Source organism: Leishmania braziliensis, chromosome 9 (assembly GCF_000002845.2).
Source record: "Leishmania braziliensis MHOM/BR/75/M2904 complete genome, chromosome 9".
NCBI lineage: Eukaryota > Euglenozoa > Kinetoplastea > Trypanosomatida > Trypanosomatidae > Leishmania > Leishmania braziliensis.
The window spans coordinates 262,201-278,638 of NC_009301.2; the positions used below are offsets into that span (position 1 = coordinate 262,201).

General features: G+C 60.8%; 7 protein-coding genes across 7 annotated transcripts; all 7 read left to right on the forward strand.

Annotated features, from left to right (window-relative positions):
• Positions 1-720: 720 nt before the first annotated feature.
• On the forward strand, positions 721-4,467 carry LBRM_09_0710 (conserved hypothetical protein; the record flags this gene model as incomplete). Its single annotated transcript, XM_001562635.1, has 1 exon — positions 721-4,467. The coding sequence occupies one exon, from the start codon at positions 721-723 to the stop codon at positions 4,465-4,467; it is 3,747 nt and encodes a 1,248-aa protein (XP_001562685.1).
• Positions 4,468-4,947: 480 nt separating this feature from the next.
• Positions 4,948-6,450, forward strand: LBRM_09_0720 (putative Zinc finger DHHC domain containing transmembrane protein; the record flags this gene model as incomplete). Its single annotated transcript, XM_001562636.1, has 1 exon — positions 4,948-6,450. One exon carries the CDS (start codon positions 4,948-4,950, stop codon positions 6,448-6,450), a length of 1,503 nt encoding a protein of 500 aa, XP_001562686.1.
• Positions 6,451-7,588: 1,138 nt separating this feature from the next.
• LBRM_09_0730 (conserved hypothetical protein) lies at positions 7,589-9,502 on the forward strand (the record flags this gene model as incomplete). Its single annotated transcript, XM_001562637.1, has 1 exon — positions 7,589-9,502. One exon carries the CDS (start codon positions 7,589-7,591, stop codon positions 9,500-9,502), a length of 1,914 nt encoding a protein of 637 aa, XP_001562687.1.
• Positions 9,503-10,517: 1,015 nt separating this feature from the next.
• On the forward strand, positions 10,518-11,495 carry LBRM_09_0740 (conserved hypothetical protein; the record flags this gene model as incomplete). Its single annotated transcript, XM_001562638.1, has 1 exon — positions 10,518-11,495. One exon carries the CDS (start codon positions 10,518-10,520, stop codon positions 11,493-11,495), a length of 978 nt encoding a protein of 325 aa, XP_001562688.1.
• A 364-nt stretch (positions 11,496-11,859) lies between these two features.
• Positions 11,860-12,552, forward strand: LBRM_09_0750 (putative prefoldin subunit 2; the record flags this gene model as incomplete). Its single annotated transcript, XM_001562639.1, has 1 exon — positions 11,860-12,552. The coding sequence occupies one exon, from the start codon at positions 11,860-11,862 to the stop codon at positions 12,550-12,552; it is 693 nt and encodes a 230-aa protein (XP_001562689.1).
• Positions 12,553-13,046: 494 nt separating this feature from the next.
• On the forward strand, positions 13,047-14,159 carry LBRM_09_0760 (conserved hypothetical protein; the record flags this gene model as incomplete). Its single annotated transcript, XM_001562640.1, has 1 exon — positions 13,047-14,159. The coding sequence occupies one exon, from the start codon at positions 13,047-13,049 to the stop codon at positions 14,157-14,159; it is 1,113 nt and encodes a 370-aa protein (XP_001562690.1).
• A 313-nt stretch (positions 14,160-14,472) lies between these two features.
• On the forward strand, positions 14,473-15,420 carry LBRM_09_0770 (conserved hypothetical protein; the record flags this gene model as incomplete). Its single annotated transcript, XM_001562641.1, has 1 exon — positions 14,473-15,420. One exon carries the CDS (start codon positions 14,473-14,475, stop codon positions 15,418-15,420), a length of 948 nt encoding a protein of 315 aa, XP_001562691.1.
• Positions 15,421-16,438: the final 1,018 nt, after the last annotated feature.

The window sequence follows — 16,438 nt, forward strand, 5'->3', positions numbered from 1 at the left end:
ACTCCCCCTCCCCCCGCCCGCCCGCCTTCTTCCCAGTCTCGGTTTTTTGGGGGGCTCGTTCTTTTGTGAATTCGCTTCACGTAGCATTTTGTGTGTCGGCGCGCTATCTGCACTGCCGCACCTCTGCTCACACGGTCCCGCTCTGCTGAGGGAGTGAGCCGCGTGTTTACTGCGCCCCCGAGTGTTCTGTCCACTGTGCTTTTCCTTTCCTTTTGCTTATTCCCCCCCCCCCGCATTGACCGCGAGAAACCGCTCCACACATCTCGCCCGCCTCTCCCCCCCCCTCCCTCCCTCTCTCTCTCCTCCTCCAGGCCCCATCTGTCGCTACCTTCACACATCCTTTCCCCCTCCGTGGCTGCGGTTCGATTGTAGTCGCGACTCCCAAGCGGCACCTAAGGGCAATAGAAGTCGTACTCACAGAGCAATCGCACAAACTGGGTGATACACGAGTGCGAGTAAAAGAGAAGGCGAAGAAAGCCGCGGCCCTCACACGCGCCCCTTCGCTGGACTCACCTCATTTCGCATTTGCGTGATTTCCAGTCAACGATCCCCTCATTGCGCTACCTGCGTGTATGTGCATGTCTGTGCGTGCGTGTGCTTGCTGTGGTGCCACTCCAGTCACGTCTCCGCCACTGCTCTCTTTCTTTCCTTCAGCGCTTCGGCACCAGCTATACACACACAGAGAGAGAGAAAGAAACGAAATACTCGCCTCTGAGTCGTATGAGCAACCTCCAGATGCCACCCGCTGATGCTGCTGTGGTGTGCCTCCGTGTGCTGGGTCATCTCCTGCAAGACGAGGAGGTGACACTGGCACAGTTGAGTTACCTGATCGAGAATATTCACAATCCCTTGGCCCAAGTGTGTCTGCCGCCGAGCCAGAGACCCATAGCCGTTGCCGCTCCACAGCTGAGCTCGCTACCGCCCAGTGTGTTGAACCGCCTCAGCCCTCCAAGCAGGTACGCCTACTCGTCAGCGTCCTCCCCAATGGCAGCCACGGCGGCTAGTGAAGCAAAAGCGCGACGCCTGTCACCCCAGCCCGCCGTGCGCGAGACGGCGCCGCCTGCACAGCAGCAGCAGACGACATCGGCCAAGAAGGCCAAAACAACTGCAAAGGCGCACAAGACAGTCTATGGAGCTTCAAAGAAGAGTGTAGCGAACGCAAAGGTCTCCTCGTCATCGACCAGCGAGGCGGAGGCACGCGTCCCGCTGACCTCCAGCCAGTACTGGGACACCTTCGCCAATCTACCCGCGCTGTACACGGTGTACCTCGCCCTCGTGAGGCAGCTCGACACCATGCTTCAACGCCTCATCCACATCGTGGAGGAGCTGCATCTGGCGACCCGGGACACTGCGAACAGCGGGGCCGCCTACAACCCCTCTCCCGGCACGGCTCTGGGGGAGGACATGGTGAGCGCAGTGTCCCACTCATCCGCCGCCACGCCTGCCTCTGCCTTGCGTAATCCTTCCCCTAGCGCTGTCGCAGGCGCTTGCAGCGTCTACCGCGAGATTGGCGCCATCGTATGCGAGTTCTTCGAGTCAGATCAGATGAAGCACTTCATGGCGGAGCACATGATGTACGCGGTCAAGTACACGCAGCGGACAGCGCCGCAGATGCTGCGGTTATCGCGACTGTGGCGCTGGTGTGCGGAGTCGTCGGCATCTTCTCGTGTGTCGGTGGCCTCCCTCGCGCACCTGTCGGAGGTGGACCAAAAGACAATTCTGCAAAGTGAGCTCTTTGTGGACTTTCTCTGGCGTTCCTTCGGACCATCCGGCATTCCGGAAGATGGTCGGGTGTGCATACCAGCGTCCTCGGGGCTGAAGCGGCCCACCACAGCGGGCGGGCAGGGTCAGGCGCCGTCGACAGGGACGCCGGTCGGCGGCGGTGGTGGTGGTGCCCGACGCTCTTACCCTACACCGGCGGCCCCGCCCCCTGCAGCCCACCTCCCTCCTATCCCCGCGATGTGGGAGGGCTTCCGCACACTCCTGGTGCTTCTTGCCACCCCGCTAAACATCCTGCGCCGCTACAGCCACGTGGCTCGATGCCTGGTGGAGAGTGACGCGCTGCTGTGGGAGGACCGTGAACGACTGCGAAGCCGCTTTGTCAACATCGCTGCGTGGCGCATTAGCGAGGAGACGAACCTCGTCATGGGGGAGCTTTCCCTACACGACGTGAAGGGGATCATGGCACTGATGGACATCCAGGGTGCCTCTACGAACAGCGGGGGAGGCGTTGGCCTCGCCGGCGGCGAGTCGATAAACAACAGCTCTGCTTCAGCTCTGACCTCCGCTGAGATATCGCTGGATTACAGCCACCGCATCCTCATCCACCACGGTCGTCTGCTGAAGCGCTTTGGACGTGGTCGGCACGAGCGTCTCATCTTTCTCTTCAGCGATTGGCTGTGTTATACTGAGGAAAGCAGCAACGGCCACCTCCGCGTCCGTGGCACGATTCCGCTTTCAGGGCTGCACGTGGTGAAGGTGCGCGATGACACGTCTCTGGACACGATCAACTGCTTCGAGCTCGTCTTATCAAGCCCCCCGAAGCGCATCATCTTCTACGCTCCCTCGCCGGAGCAGCGGGACCAGTGGGTAGACGCAATACGCTACACAGTGCAGCGGTTTGGTGAGCGGCAGAAAAACAACCAAGTTGTGGTGAGCGGTTCGGCGCGCGACAGCAAAATGAGCGCCACAGCAAGAAACGGGGCCGTTCTGAGAGTGATGCGACCCACTGCACCGATGCTAATGTCCAACTCCCGGCTGAGCCGTCAGCGACGCAATGACGCCGTGTGCCAGGGGCATGGGGACCTCCAGCGACGCATAGCGGAGATGGCGCCGCAACCCTCGCGCATGATCTCTGAGCCAGCAGGCGCTTCGTCCCCCGCTGTGGCAAGTGGACTGGAGTGCGGGTCGTTATCTGTCTCCCACTCTTCTCCGCTGGCGAACGCTCCATCCGGTGACCCCTCGCACGACGGCAACTTTTCCCCCCAGCTTTCCAGTAGCACACACCGACAGCTCAACTACGACGCCCCACCTTGTTCTCAACTCGCGTCTGTGGACTGCCGCATCCGCAGCCAGGACTTCATAGCGTCGCATCAGCAGCATCTCGCTGACTCCTCCTCATCCCACATCGTCCCACCCACGCAAACTGTCGGAGCCCCGCCAGGGATCGGCGGCGTAACGGGCGACACCAACTCCAGCCTGAACTGCATAGTCGTCCCCGGCCTCGAGGCAGGCAACATGGACCGAGTCTCATCGGTGCACACGACGGAAAGAAGCGCGTCACCACACCATCAGGGCTCTTATCAGCTCTCCTCCCCTCTCATCTCTGCACCCGTTGTTCCTCCCCCTGCTGGGCGGCACAGCACCAGCTCCCTGCGCTCCCTCAATATTGACGGCATGGCCAGTACAAACGGCTCCAACATCAGCACCCCGTTGCGCCGCACTGTATTGGGACGTTTTGAGGCGATCAAGAGGAGCGGCAGTGAAAAAAGTCAGCAGCATCAGCAGCGCACCAACAGCGCCTCGCTCCGTGACTCGCTGACTAGCACGTGGGAACGCCAACCGCAGCAGGGGTCGTCCCCATTCCCAGAAAAGGTGTCACATCGGGACGGCGGCAGCACTGCAGCATCGCCTCCGCTGTCGCATGAGGTCCACAACAACGCGGCAATGGAGGAGGAGGAGGAGGATGAGGTTGCCCAGATGGACCTCACCGCCAAGGTTAGTGAATCCATTGAATATGACGACCAGTTGGTTTCTCTCGCATCGCTCCGCCACCCTGCAGCAGCGATGCAGTCATCTCTGAGCAGCGAGTTGCTCGGGCTGGAAGCGCATCAGGACAAGGAGGACAGCACAAGCAGCAGTGTTATATTGCACCACCTAATCAACCCAGTAGACTGCCCTACACTTCTCAACGGCGGCATGCAGGCCTCCAATGCACCACCTCCAGATACCTCCTGCGCACAGCACTCGCACAGTGTCACGCAGGGCCCCATCAACGGTAACGTGGACTCAATTATCAAGGCCTCACCAACCCCCGCCGTGGCCCGCGAGGAGGAGAACGGCTCGCGAGACGCGCGACCAGCCGCCGCTGCGGTCCACAAAACGAACAAAACGGGCAGTGTCATGAGTGCTGGTGTTCCGCTAGAGCACAGTGTCAACGGTAGCGTAGAGGAGGATGGGTCGGCGACGCCCACAGCCGTCGTGACGGCATGCCGCCCACCCAGGCCCGCCCATCGTCGCCCCATGGCGCCCACACCGTCCTTTGTGAAGTCCAGACAAGTGGTGGTGGCGCACGAAAAGGGCAACGTGCCGGCTCCTTTTCGGGCGTTCATCGACTCACCAACCGACTTAGGCACCGGCCTGGCGAAGGAGATGGGTGCCGAGGAACCCCTGAACGAGGCAGTGACCCCGTGCCACGTGGACCCAGTAGTGAAGGGGCCTCACGACAGAGACTCGGTGCAACCTTGAAGCCGCTGCCGGAAACGAGGAGAGAAGTTCGTTTGTGTGTTTATGTACTCGCCCCTTCTTTTTTTTTTTCGCTGTGCCTTCGGCCGTTTCTCGCCACCCGCCGATCCCCTTCCCTCCCCTCAACCCCCCCCCTCTTCCTGCAGGCGCACGCCCACCCGAGCGACAAACGACCTCTGCTCGCTGTCACTTCCCCAGCGACACCGTCAAACCCACCCAATCCTTCTGTGAGTACGTGGGCGCATGAGTGAGCTGTGCACGAACGGAGAGAGCAAGAGGCGCTGGAAGTGAGACTCGATCTTGCGCAGCGCCTTGCGGTATCACCGTCGCCAAGCCTCTCTCCCTCTCCTGCATAGGCCACCCAATCAGCTTTCGACCTCCCTCTTGGCCATCTCTCCTGTGACCACCACCACCACCACCACATGTGCATACATGCACATACAGATGTGATGCAGTCGCGCGAGGCAAGGAAGCAAAGACCCCATGTTGATCTTTATGTTTGGCGTCTTCATCGGCGCCATCGCTCTGGTCGGGACCTTGATGTACATCATCATCATGGGCCCGTCCAGGTATCACCGTGACGGAGTCGTCGGCAAGCTCCATCGTCTCCTCACTAGCGTCCCACTGAATGTGTGCGGGTTCTGCGTGAGTTGCCTATTTGGTTGTAATCAGCGCAAGGGTCGACTGTGCTGCAGTCGCTGCGTAAAGCACACGCTGCACGAGCGTAATTGGTTTATGGTCATCTTTTACATTGCCCTTGTATGGACAGTGGAGGCGCTGTACCTGCTCGTCTCCCTGCCACGGCTCAAGGCATCCATCGTCTCGAAGACCGTGTCATGGGGACTCGTGGCGCTCTCTGAGCTCCTGTGGGTCTGCGCCACTTTCACTGACCCGGGTACCGTGACTGCCGAGGCAGAGATGGAGGCGCAGCGGCGGCAGTTTTCGACGAGACCCGCCACCGACTCCAAGAAGAGGCTTTTGCCGCGTAAACAGGCAAAGCGCGGCGTTGGTATCCCTGGTCAGGGCACGACACCAGTCAACCCCAAAGCCCACCGCCCCTTCCTTTTCTCTCCCGCCGAGGAGTTCGTGCTGAACAACAGGTACGTAGTGGACGGCATGGTGTATGCCATGGCCCCCGATGAGGTGACCGCACAGCGCACCGCTGCACAAAAGGAGTACGTGAGCCCTGCGGTGGGGCAGCCCGTCCACCTCGGCCAGAACTGCATCACCTGCCACGTTCCTCGGCCCAGCCGCAGCAAGCACTGCCGGTTGTGCCATCGGTGCGTGCGCCGGTACGACCACCACTGCCCGTGGATCAACAACGACGTGGCAGAACAGACGATGCGCCATTTCCTCGGCTTCCTGCTGTGCCACGCCATCTCCTGCACCTGGGCCTGTCTCGACCTCTTCCGCTGTATTCGCCAGTTTCTCATGGCACACCACGCGTGGGGGTGGGTGCTACGCTACCCGAACGGTCACACCGTGTCGCTAAGCCTTTCCCAGTACGCGGTGATCCTCATCAACTTCCACATGCTTGAGGCGTGTCTCTTCTTCTTCGCCGTCTTCATCGGCCTCGTACTGTACGGCTTCTGGGGCTACCAGATGACCTTTGCGATGGCGAACCTGACAGTGAACGACCTCAACAAGATCGATGACACAGTGGAGTTTGTGGTGACGCTGCCGACGCTGGACTTGGTGTATCGCGAGGCCCGGAAGGTGCGCGAGCGTCTCGAACAAGTAGCCGAACGTAAACCCAAGGCCCTTCTGGCACTTACGGAGCCTCCGCCGCCCAAGACAGAGCCCGGATACGAGGAAGGCAGAGAGAAGAACCAGGCGTACCGCAAGCGTGTCAAGAAGATGCTCGCGAGTGACCTGAAAGGGTTGTACGACCGCGGCGTTTGGCTGAACTTGATGGAGATCCTCTTCCCCTCCGCGCCGCTGCGCGACTCAGCCGTCCTTGGCAAGGCCATGGTCTATGTACAGTAGGTACCGAGTGGCGCTGGTGCACTGGCTGCAGAACTAATGGTGGGTGGTCCTGTGGCTGGATGCGTGCACGTGTGTGTGCGTCTCCGTCTGAGAGGGTAGTTGCGAATGCAAGGCACCCTTGCTGAATCTAAAGAGGGAAAGGGAAAAAGAGGATCGCCGTCTGCTGTTGTTCTGATGATGGGAGAGTGGCGTAGGACCGACTACCAAAGGCACTGTCCAGACTTCCCTCTGTACGCAGACCTCCCTCCCTCCCAGCCTCACGTGTGCCAGTGTGAGGCACATCTGTGCACGTACGTGAGCATACGGATCTGTGTCTGAGAGAGTTCTGTCCTTCAAACACCAGCACGGAAAAGAACCCACACACAAAAAAAAAAAAGAGAAAAGAAGAGAGGCTCACGCCCTTTCGAGCCAGTGCTCCGGCGGCAGCTGCGGTGACCACCGGATCTCTCTCCTGCACCGCCACGCATACATAGAGTTAGTTCCATCATAACACGTACCTCGGGCGTACGTTCCCCCCCCCCCCGGAGCGTAACCGAAGCCTCTCTCTACGTACTCGCACATACACACTGAGCTGTTTCACACACGAATAACGCACAAACCTCAGATGCGCGCCTCTCTCCACCTTCGCGGTGCTGCGAGTCGGCGTCGTGTTTGTGGACCTGAGATCTCCTCGATCACTCCGCCCCTCTCCCTCCGTCCCTCAGCCCCCCTCTTCCTTTTGGTGTTCTCGTGTGCTGATCCCATCGCGGCGGCGGTTTGGTTCTCTTCTCTCTCTCTCTCTCGCCTGCTTCCACTTGGAAAACAATGAGCGTTGAGCAGAAAGCGCGAGCCCTCGAAGCGGCTGCGCGCTCCTTGTTGATGTAGGAGCGCGCCCATCCGTGGTTGTCGAGAGCCCTGCACGGCTTGGACTCCACAACCACAATAGCCACTCGTTATCAGCGTCAGCGCCCACACACGTGTCGTGCTGTGTATTGCTGGTGCTACTCGAGGCGCTTCTTCCTACAGTCTGCTTTTTTGCCTCCTCCTTGCGTTACCCCAAACGCTTTTCTCTCTCGTTCTTCTTCCTCTCTCGCCGTCCAGCTCCTCTCTTTACGTTTGTGCCTCCGTGCGTGTTTCTCATGCCTCAGAATCGATGCTCATGACTGCCTTACCGCCGACCCGATCAAGCCTCCCTGTCCCTAAAGCGGTGAGACCCCCGTCGATCGACGAAGCCCTGTCGTACTGGATTGGACTCTCGCGCCTCATCCACCGCGTCTGCGTGACGTCCAACTCCACACCGACAGCCGTCGAGTGCGCACCAGCCGATCGGCTTCAAACATGCATCGGTAACGTGGAGAGCGGGTCCTCCACTTTTACTCGCTACACTCTCCACCGTGTGCTGCTCTGCTGTGGCATTAAGCAGCATCTTGTGCGACAGACCACCGACCACATGCTTGCACAGCTTCTCTCAGCAGCCTACACCACCACCGCATCTGCATCCGCCCTCAGAGTGCCAGTCGTCTTGTTGGACAGCGAATCACTTGCACCGACACCCTTCCTTTCATCAGTGCGTCAGCTCCCCGTACCGTTGCCTGTTCTCGTGGCGGACTGGCTGACGCGGTCGTCTGCTAATGATCAGGACGCATCCCAGCATAGCCGCTACCTTCTGCAGGTCCCTGCCGTCACGTGGAGCAAGAGCGTCATCAAGTGCTTGGGGAGTGAGCTGCGAGGACAGATGATTTCGCTTAGGCCGCTTTTCCGGTGGAATATGGCGTGCGCGCAGCAGTCCGGACGCATCCCTGTAGTCATCTTTGTCGGCGGAACCAGCGGCGCAGGGAAGAGCACACTGGCCAACCTGCTGGCGAGTCAGTTACACGTCCCAAACGTGCTGTCCACCGACACAGTGCGACAGGTGCTACGGACGCGGCTGCGCGGGCAAGAGGCGCAGTACCCGTTCCTCTTTGTGTCCACGTATGAGGCACACAAGTTGACCGCAAATGGCGGCGAAGTCTCCGCGGATGACGGTGCCGCGGTGCGACATGAGCAGCGCGCCGACGAGAACGTCATCGTTCACGGGTACGAGGCACAGTGCGAGCTTGTCCTCCGCGTCCTCGACGGGGTGCTCGCGCGTCTTCTTGCTCGCCGCGAATCGATTGTGGTGGAAGGGGTGCATCTGCTCCCGAGATACCTGGCGGCGAAGCGCGCCGAGCTTCTTGTGTCGCGCGTAGCCTGCGTTCCTGTTCTCGTTCGCATCCCCAAAGCGGAGAGCCACCTGGAGCGGCTCTGCGTCCGCGCACGTGGCATGTCTATGCGGGCACAAAATAACAAGTACGTCACCTCCTTTAAAGCCATCCGTACCATCCAGGGCCACCTGGTCGACAGCGTGGAGGCGACGTCGCTGCCAGTTCTGCTGCTGTCAAACACGAACATGGACAAGTCCTTCACTGTGGTCCACCATACCCTGTTGGAGACCATGGAGCACGCCGCGGTGCACGGGTGGCCTGCGGACCCGGCAGCGGCGGCCGAAGTCCCTCTCACTGGGCTGGTCTTCAGGGCTGTAAAGGACAGACTTGTTGCGGTGGTGCGACAGCGTCGGTGTCGCCGAAGCGCCACGAGTGCCAATACCAGCACGTTGAGCCGAACGGGCGCGTCTGCGCTGAAAGATGCCGGAAAAGGAACCCTGGAAATGGACCCCTTCGGCGCACTTATGCTCGCACCCCAGGCACGACTGCCAGCTCTTGCCTCAGTGAGCATCAGCACCATCAGTAGACCCCCGCGTTCTCGCTCCGCAGAGCTGCTGGGGGTGGTACAGCGTTGCCTTCTTGAGCAAGGCTTGCGATATCACTCTCGCATCAATAGTGACCAAGCAGATGCCGCAACGGTGTATGGTTCGTCCGGCGTGCTCGGTTTGCGCGATACCAGCAGTCGCTCCCATGTACGCGCAGTCGTACGCCGCTCCTCCACCACTGAGCCAAAGTCGCACATCACCCCCGCCCCGTCCTCTCACCTTCTATCAGACGATCATAACGAGGAGTTTGACGAGGTGGAGATGCCGTCCCTTATCGGCTCGTGAAGAAGAGGCGAGGTGAATGTCGTGTAGATCGGCAACTTTTTATTGCGCGTGGGTTGTCGGTTGTGTGTTGCTCAGCAAAACCCCACATCACCACCGGCATCGTAATCGCCCCCCACTGCTGACATTTCATCTCCACAGCCGCCTCTCTCTCTCTGGGTGTCTTTACCTGTTCGAGCACTGCGTGTGGAGGGGGGGTGTTTGTACGTGTGCGTGGAAGAGGGAGAAGGAGAGAGGGAGAGCTTTGTTGTGTGGCACACACAAACACCGCCCCTTCTCTCCTCTTTTACCGGTTTTCCTCCTCGTCGCCACTACGCTTGTTGCGCCATGCGTGCTGCTCCCGCCTCATTTTCTTCCCCCCCCCCTTCTTCTTCAGCGGTGTGAGAGTCTCTTCACTCGCCTGCCGGCCTCCTCCCCCCCCCCCCCTCTCAGCTGCCTGTCACGAGCGCCGCGGCCTCTGCGGCTTAATGCGTTTTTTATCTCGTTTTGTTTTCGCTGTTAATGTGGGGCGGGGAGAGTTGCGGTGGTGGTGATGGTGGTGGTTCGGCACATATCGAAAAGATGGACAGAAAAGCCCCGCTTCCAGAGAAAGAAAGAAAGGCGTTTACCCTCACGTCTCTCCTCCTCCTTTCCCCCCCCCCCCCACCCTCTCTTGCCTTCTTCCCCTCTGCACCACCACCACTAGCGCCACCCTCCACGTCTTGCGGATCGATCTTGATGACCGCGATGGTGGTGGCAATGCCGCCGCGTGCGCACTTAGGGGGGGGGGGGGGGCTTTTGAAAATGGAAAATGTGCGATTCACGATTAGCGCAAAAGCCTTGACCTCTCTCTCCCTCTCTCTCCCTCTCTCTCTCTCTCTTGCGTGGTCATTACCCTCTCCTCTCAGTGAAGAAATTCTCGTTGCGTCGTAAGAGGTGGGACGCACAGTCACACGCAGAGCGAGAGCGAGACGCAAGTGGGCGGGTGTTTTTTTCTCTCATCATGTCTGGCGCAGCGCCTGGTCCGGCTCCAACAAGAATGAAGCCGGCGCGCAAGAAGCCATCGAGGACGGGAGAACCCAAGCCCCGACCGTTTCCTCAGCCCGACGACGTCTCCGCACAACAGCAGAAGCAACGAGACAAGGAGTTTGCCACGCACAAGACACACATTCTAGCCAACCTGCAGACGAACGCTTGTGACCTGAGCCCTAAGGGCAGCGTAGATGTGAAGTGCACCCCTGTGATGAACCTGCTCAACACGCACAGGGACTACGTCACGACAAGCAGCTGCAGCGGGCGCATCGCCCTCTTTCACAACATCACGCACAGCGAAGTGTGCAGGACCGACAAGAAGACGGCAACGCCGAAACCGCGCATGAAGCGGGGCGACAAGGCGGCGCTCGGCTGGGTGTTCGTGAAGCACGGCATGCTGCACCCGATAGAGATGGCTCAGGTGGTCCGCTTCCTCTGCGGGGCAGCCACCACGCCGGAGGATGTAGCCCTGGATGCGGCACAGATGGAGAAGCACGCGGCCCACGTCGCCTCTGTGAGCGGCGGCGCCAACAGCCACGGCACCACCTCTAGCTCTCCGCCTGCTGGTATGTATGATGGCGAGGTGGAGGGAGTGCTGGTGGAGGCGCAAGCAAGCGGAGATGAGGCTGCGCCGCTGCCCGTTCCTACACGCGGCACCGTGTCGATCAAAATGGAGCCGTTTGTCATGCACGTTGAGTGCCGCACGATGGAGGCTGCGAAGCTGCTGCTTTCGGCAGCGGTGAGCGACAGCGGTTACCGCAACAGTGGCGTTGTCCCGCCTGGCAAGAAGATTATGTGCGGCATACGCAGCACCGCTGGGCTGGGGCTGGAGGTGCCTGTCGTCCTTCACGGGGTCAACCACGTGGCGTCTCAGCGGGGATACGTTTGGGCGCTGCTGGGACTCGCGAATGAAAAGATGGAAGCGAACGATAAAAAGATAAGACTGCTGGAGAAGTTCGTGGCGGCGCGCGTCTTACCGGCCTGACGGCTACTCTAGCCCGTGTAGCGAGTAAAAATATCTTCAGTTGTCTGAGAGAAACTCTGTGGGTGAAACATCGATCCTGTGACAGTGACGAGCAGCTACAGCGATGGCCCGTGTGCTAGCCAACGCACGGGCACAAAACCCCCAATCACAAGCAACCATCATTCATGCTATCCACTCCGCTAAGACATACGCTAAAATGGAGGAAGAAGAAAGAGATAAGGCACAAAAATGCTGCATGGCTCTCTGGCAGCAACGAGCAAGAGCTGTCGCGGCACTGTTGTCGAGGCAGCCTCGATCGTCCTCTCTCTCTCTCTCTCGTATACCGCAGACGATCAGCGTACGTCGCCTTGAGAACAATCCCCACATGTGCACGCCCCGCGATGTGTGTCTCCCTCCCTCCCTTTCTTTTCTCTCTGTCTGCCTCCACCACCACTGCCACCATCCTCCTCCCCCTTCGGTTTTCTTGGTCGTACCGTGCGCACGTGACAACGTCGATCGGTGGCCATCGCGCGCTGTGGGTCAGCATCACGAGATTCCCTTGATTGTGCCTCTGTTCTTACTTCACAGTCGCGGTTTCTTTTTCATCGACCACCACGTGCACCTCTGCCGCGCTCCACACACCCGCTCGGCAGACCGGAAAATGAGCGCGAACGCGAAGGTATCGGAGGGCTCTCTCACTGAGGAGCAGATTGTGCAGCAGTACAACCGCATGCGTCAGGAGCAGAGCGCCATCATGTCCCGCATTGCCGAACTGGAGAATGAGTCCCACGAGCACGACCTCGTCGCGAGGGAACTGCGCCCGCTCAACAAGGACCGCTGTTGTCATCGTCTTGTCGGTGGTGCTCTAGTGGAGCTCACGGTGGGCGAGGTGCTGCCAGACATTGAGGAGAACTTAGCTGCCATCCGCGAAGCGCTCACGCAGCTAAACAAGGGCCTCATGGAGAAGGAGAAGCAGATGGATGAATTCATGACAACGTACAAGCTGAACCGCCCCGGCGCGAACCAGGCCGTGACGGCCAGTCAGAGCACCGAGGCCAATCGCGGCGTGCTGGCGTAACGCGGCGCTCGATGCGATGCAGCAGTTGTGGAGTGCGGAGTCTGCGCCTGACTATGTGTGTCTGTGTCTTAATCAGTAACAGCGTTACCCTCCACAGTCCTCTAACCCCTCCCCCTCCCTTCCCTTCTGCGAACTTACCGCACGGGTGTGTTTGAGGGGTGTTTGTTTGGTGTTGATCAGCCCTCGCACCCGTGAGAAATCCGAAAGGAAGAGAACAGAGCCGCGCTGAGTGTCTCTGCGTCAGCTCGCCCACCTCCCCGTCTGACGGCAACGTAAGAGGGGAAAGAGCACAAGGATGATGCGCAGTCAAATTTGTCTCCCATGTATGCCATTTCCCTTCGCTGCAGTCCCCCGCATCCCCCCGATGAAGTCCCTGCCAAGCCTCTCCACCCGCAAACTATCACACACCCATTCCCTTTTCCTTGAGCGTGTGGGACCATCACCCGTACAGAAACAAACGCAAAAGAAGAGCCCCTGTGCAGGTGCGGACCAAAATGTTCCCGCAGGGGCTAATCGATCAATGGCTGAGCAAATCACGTGAGGGTCGCCGCAGCGTGCGAGAGGACCCGAAAGCAACGCCTGCCATCTTGGAAAACATCAACCGTCTCGAGGAGTACTGCCGTAGACACCCCTACGACGTCTACTGCGCGAGCACGTTGCAGAATCCACCCTTTGCCCTCCACGCACTGGAGTGCGAAGCCGCAGAGCAGCAGCGGCTCGCGCAGCCGCCGCCGGTGTTCCTAGTGACCGCCCCCTCACCCTCTGCTCACACGACGGCATCCAATGAGGTGAGGAGCGGTGTCTGTGGGCGGTACGCAGGCGGAGAGGAATCTCGCGCGTCGGTGGTGGCTGCTGGTCAACACCTGCACCACGTCACCACGCGACTAGCCGCGTACCTGGAGTCTAGCGGCATGTTGAGCAGTGCGGCAGGTCTGCATGAGGAAGGGTCTCAGTGCATCGCTGTGGCAGACTTCTTCGTGCGCTTGTTGTCGGAGGCGGCGGTGGCGGCCATGTACCGACAGGGTGTCGCCGCACAGGTGGAAACTGAAGAGCGGGAGACCTTTCAGCATCGCCAGTCACGGCGGCGGTTGCAACTGCGCGTTAACAGCGAGGACGTCAGTACTCGTCGGCGCCTGGAGTTGCCAGGCGGCAGGGGGACCGGCCACGAGGCAGCCCATGAATTCGAGGATCCAACCGTGGCGCGACCCATCGCCGACCTCCGGCGGTTGAGCCAAGGGCTCGTTTCACTGTGGGGTTTGCTGGCACAGACTGAGCGACACGGTGGACAGGCAGTCGGTGGACTGCCGTTGCAAAAACGCAGTCGCGACGGCGCCGCCGATTCTGGCGCGGCGGACGACGATGACAACTTGTGGACGCGCGTGCGTGTGGGCTGCCTGCGCCACTGGCTTGGCGACCGCGCCCCCCCACCCCCGCCGCCGCCCCTGGGCACCGCAGCGTTAGTGGAAACCAAACAAAAGGCGGAGGCATCGTCGCCAACGCCGCCGGGCGGCACGTGGTCGAGCTGGCAGCTGCGCATCTCCGAGCGTGATGTAGAGTTTGCCCTGCGCAAGGTGGTCGCCGACGTCACGGCATCAGCAGGTCCGTAGGGTGTCTTGTGGGGAACTGCCCATGCACGAACACACGCGAAGAAAGAACTCGTTAGCTCTGGCCCGAAGTGGCTGCAAATGAAGCAACCATCACCACGGGTAGCATCTGCCCTGTCATGCGCGCCAGTGCTGGTTGCAGCCCCCTGCCCCAGCTTTGCCAGCCCCACCGCACCCCTTCCCGCCGCCTCGTCTCACACAACCACCCCCCTCACCAAGAACACCTTGCACACTGCATATACTTTTCCTTGTAGGACAGGCCGAACACCGCGGGCGCACCACTGCGCGCCGTCAAAGAAGCGCCCCCCCCCCCCCAATGCCAACCAAGCCCATCAATGCTGTCTGCACCATGGCAACGCGCGAGTGCGTTGCCGAGCTTGCGCTGTTCCACCGAGCGCTCCGCACGTTTCATCCAACCCTGCCCCTCTACCTCGGCTGCAGCAGCGAGGTCCGCGACGCCGCGGAGGCGGCCACCGATGCCACTGCCCCGCTGCGGGCTCTGCGCGACGACGCGCATGTGCGGTGGGTGCCGTGCCTCGACCAGTACGGCCCGGTCATCTCTCGCACGGAAATGGAGCGCCAGCGCGGCGTGTGGTACCCCGCACGGCACGCTGACTTCATGATGGAGAAGGCCAATCTAATGGAGCTAGCGATGATGACAACAAAGGCGAGCACGCCAACCGTAGCGTTCCTCGACTGCGACATCACCCTGCTGCGCGAACTGCCCTGCGTGCCGGCAGCTGCGGCTGTTGCCCTGTCGCCGCACTGGATTCGCGAAGCCGACGAAGCCGTCTTCGGAGCCTTCAACGGTGGCTACGTAGTCGCCAGCATGCCGGAGGTGCTGTGGGAGTGGCGACGCGCCACGCAGACGTCACGGTACTTCGACCAGGCTTCACTGGAGCACGTGGCGGCTATCTTTGAGCGGCGCGCGCTGCTGCACCAACTCCCACCGCAGCACAACTACGGGTTCTGGCGCCTCCTTCAGCCGCGTTGCGGGAGTGTTGTGGACGAGGCGAAGCGCTTCTCCATCGCACCTGCGCCGCCATCGGGCAGCGGGCAGCAGCCAGCGGCGACGGTTGTCCACTACGATGGCGCGCCGCTTTGCTCTGTCCACGCGCACTTTTTCGCGCCAAACCCTCCGCGGGACGTGCGCCTGTTCTGCGCGGTGCTGCGGCGCTGGCTGGGGCGCTGCCGCCCCGCCTGTGCGGCCGCCCTCGCCCCGACGCCCCGGGCGCCAGCAAGAGACCCGCCGCGCAGCGCCTAAAACAACCGAAAGGAGCGGAGAGAAGCAAGCACACACCGGCGCCGCAGCGACAAACCACGCCATTAGAAGGCCTGCGATGGCGGGCACCAAAGGGCCGCCGCGGCCCGGGAGAGACCCCCCACCCGCCCAACCCCAACCATCCCGACAAGGACGGCCCCGGAACCCAAACCCCCGAGAACCGCACCCAGGGCCAAAAAGCGACAGCCCGCAGAGCCCGGCGAAAGAAGGCGGCCACAGCACATCCGGGCGAGCAAAAACAGTGACAATCCCCCGCGCCTTGGAGGCACACACGGCCCCGCGCCAAGAAAAGCGCACGCAACCACAGCCTCCACGCATCAAGGCGAGCCGCCACCCATGACGCAATGGGTCTCATGCGCGACGTTCCCCTGCGGGCTTTGTGTTTTCGCAAAGCACCCTTTCGAAGAAGCCCACGTACAAATACCATTTCCACCCTCGCCGCGGCGCCAAGAGGTTTCAACCACACACCGCCCTGCTCACGAAAACACGCCACAAGGCATCCTTTCATAGATGCACGAGCCCCATGAAACAACACGCAGACCAGACGCAGCACACCCCAGAAACATTTTCCCCCAGAACCGGAACGCCGTGCACGACCAGGGGCCGCAGAAAACAGCCCCCCCCCTCCCCCACAACCCACAGGAAGCCCCCGAAAAGCACGCAGAACGGACCCGGCCCACACAAACCGACGAAGCCCCGCGCAGCAGAGAGCCATCCAAGAGACAGAAACCCGCCGACGCGGTTAAGGATGAAAGGCCCCCCAACCCCACCACGGGCCACAAAAAACACCTAAACCAGGCGCCGACCACGAAGAACCAGGTTTGACCCCAGGTTCCGCACAGCAGAAAAGCAAATTGCAAGATCGCCACGCAGCGAGGCCGGGTATTCCCAAACCGCGGCCCGCCATCCTATGCCCAGGTTCGCCAAAAGCATTTTTTCGCCAAGACCTCTGCTTGGTGCTTTCTGAGGCGTTCAAAGAAAAGTGTGATGAGAGAAGGTT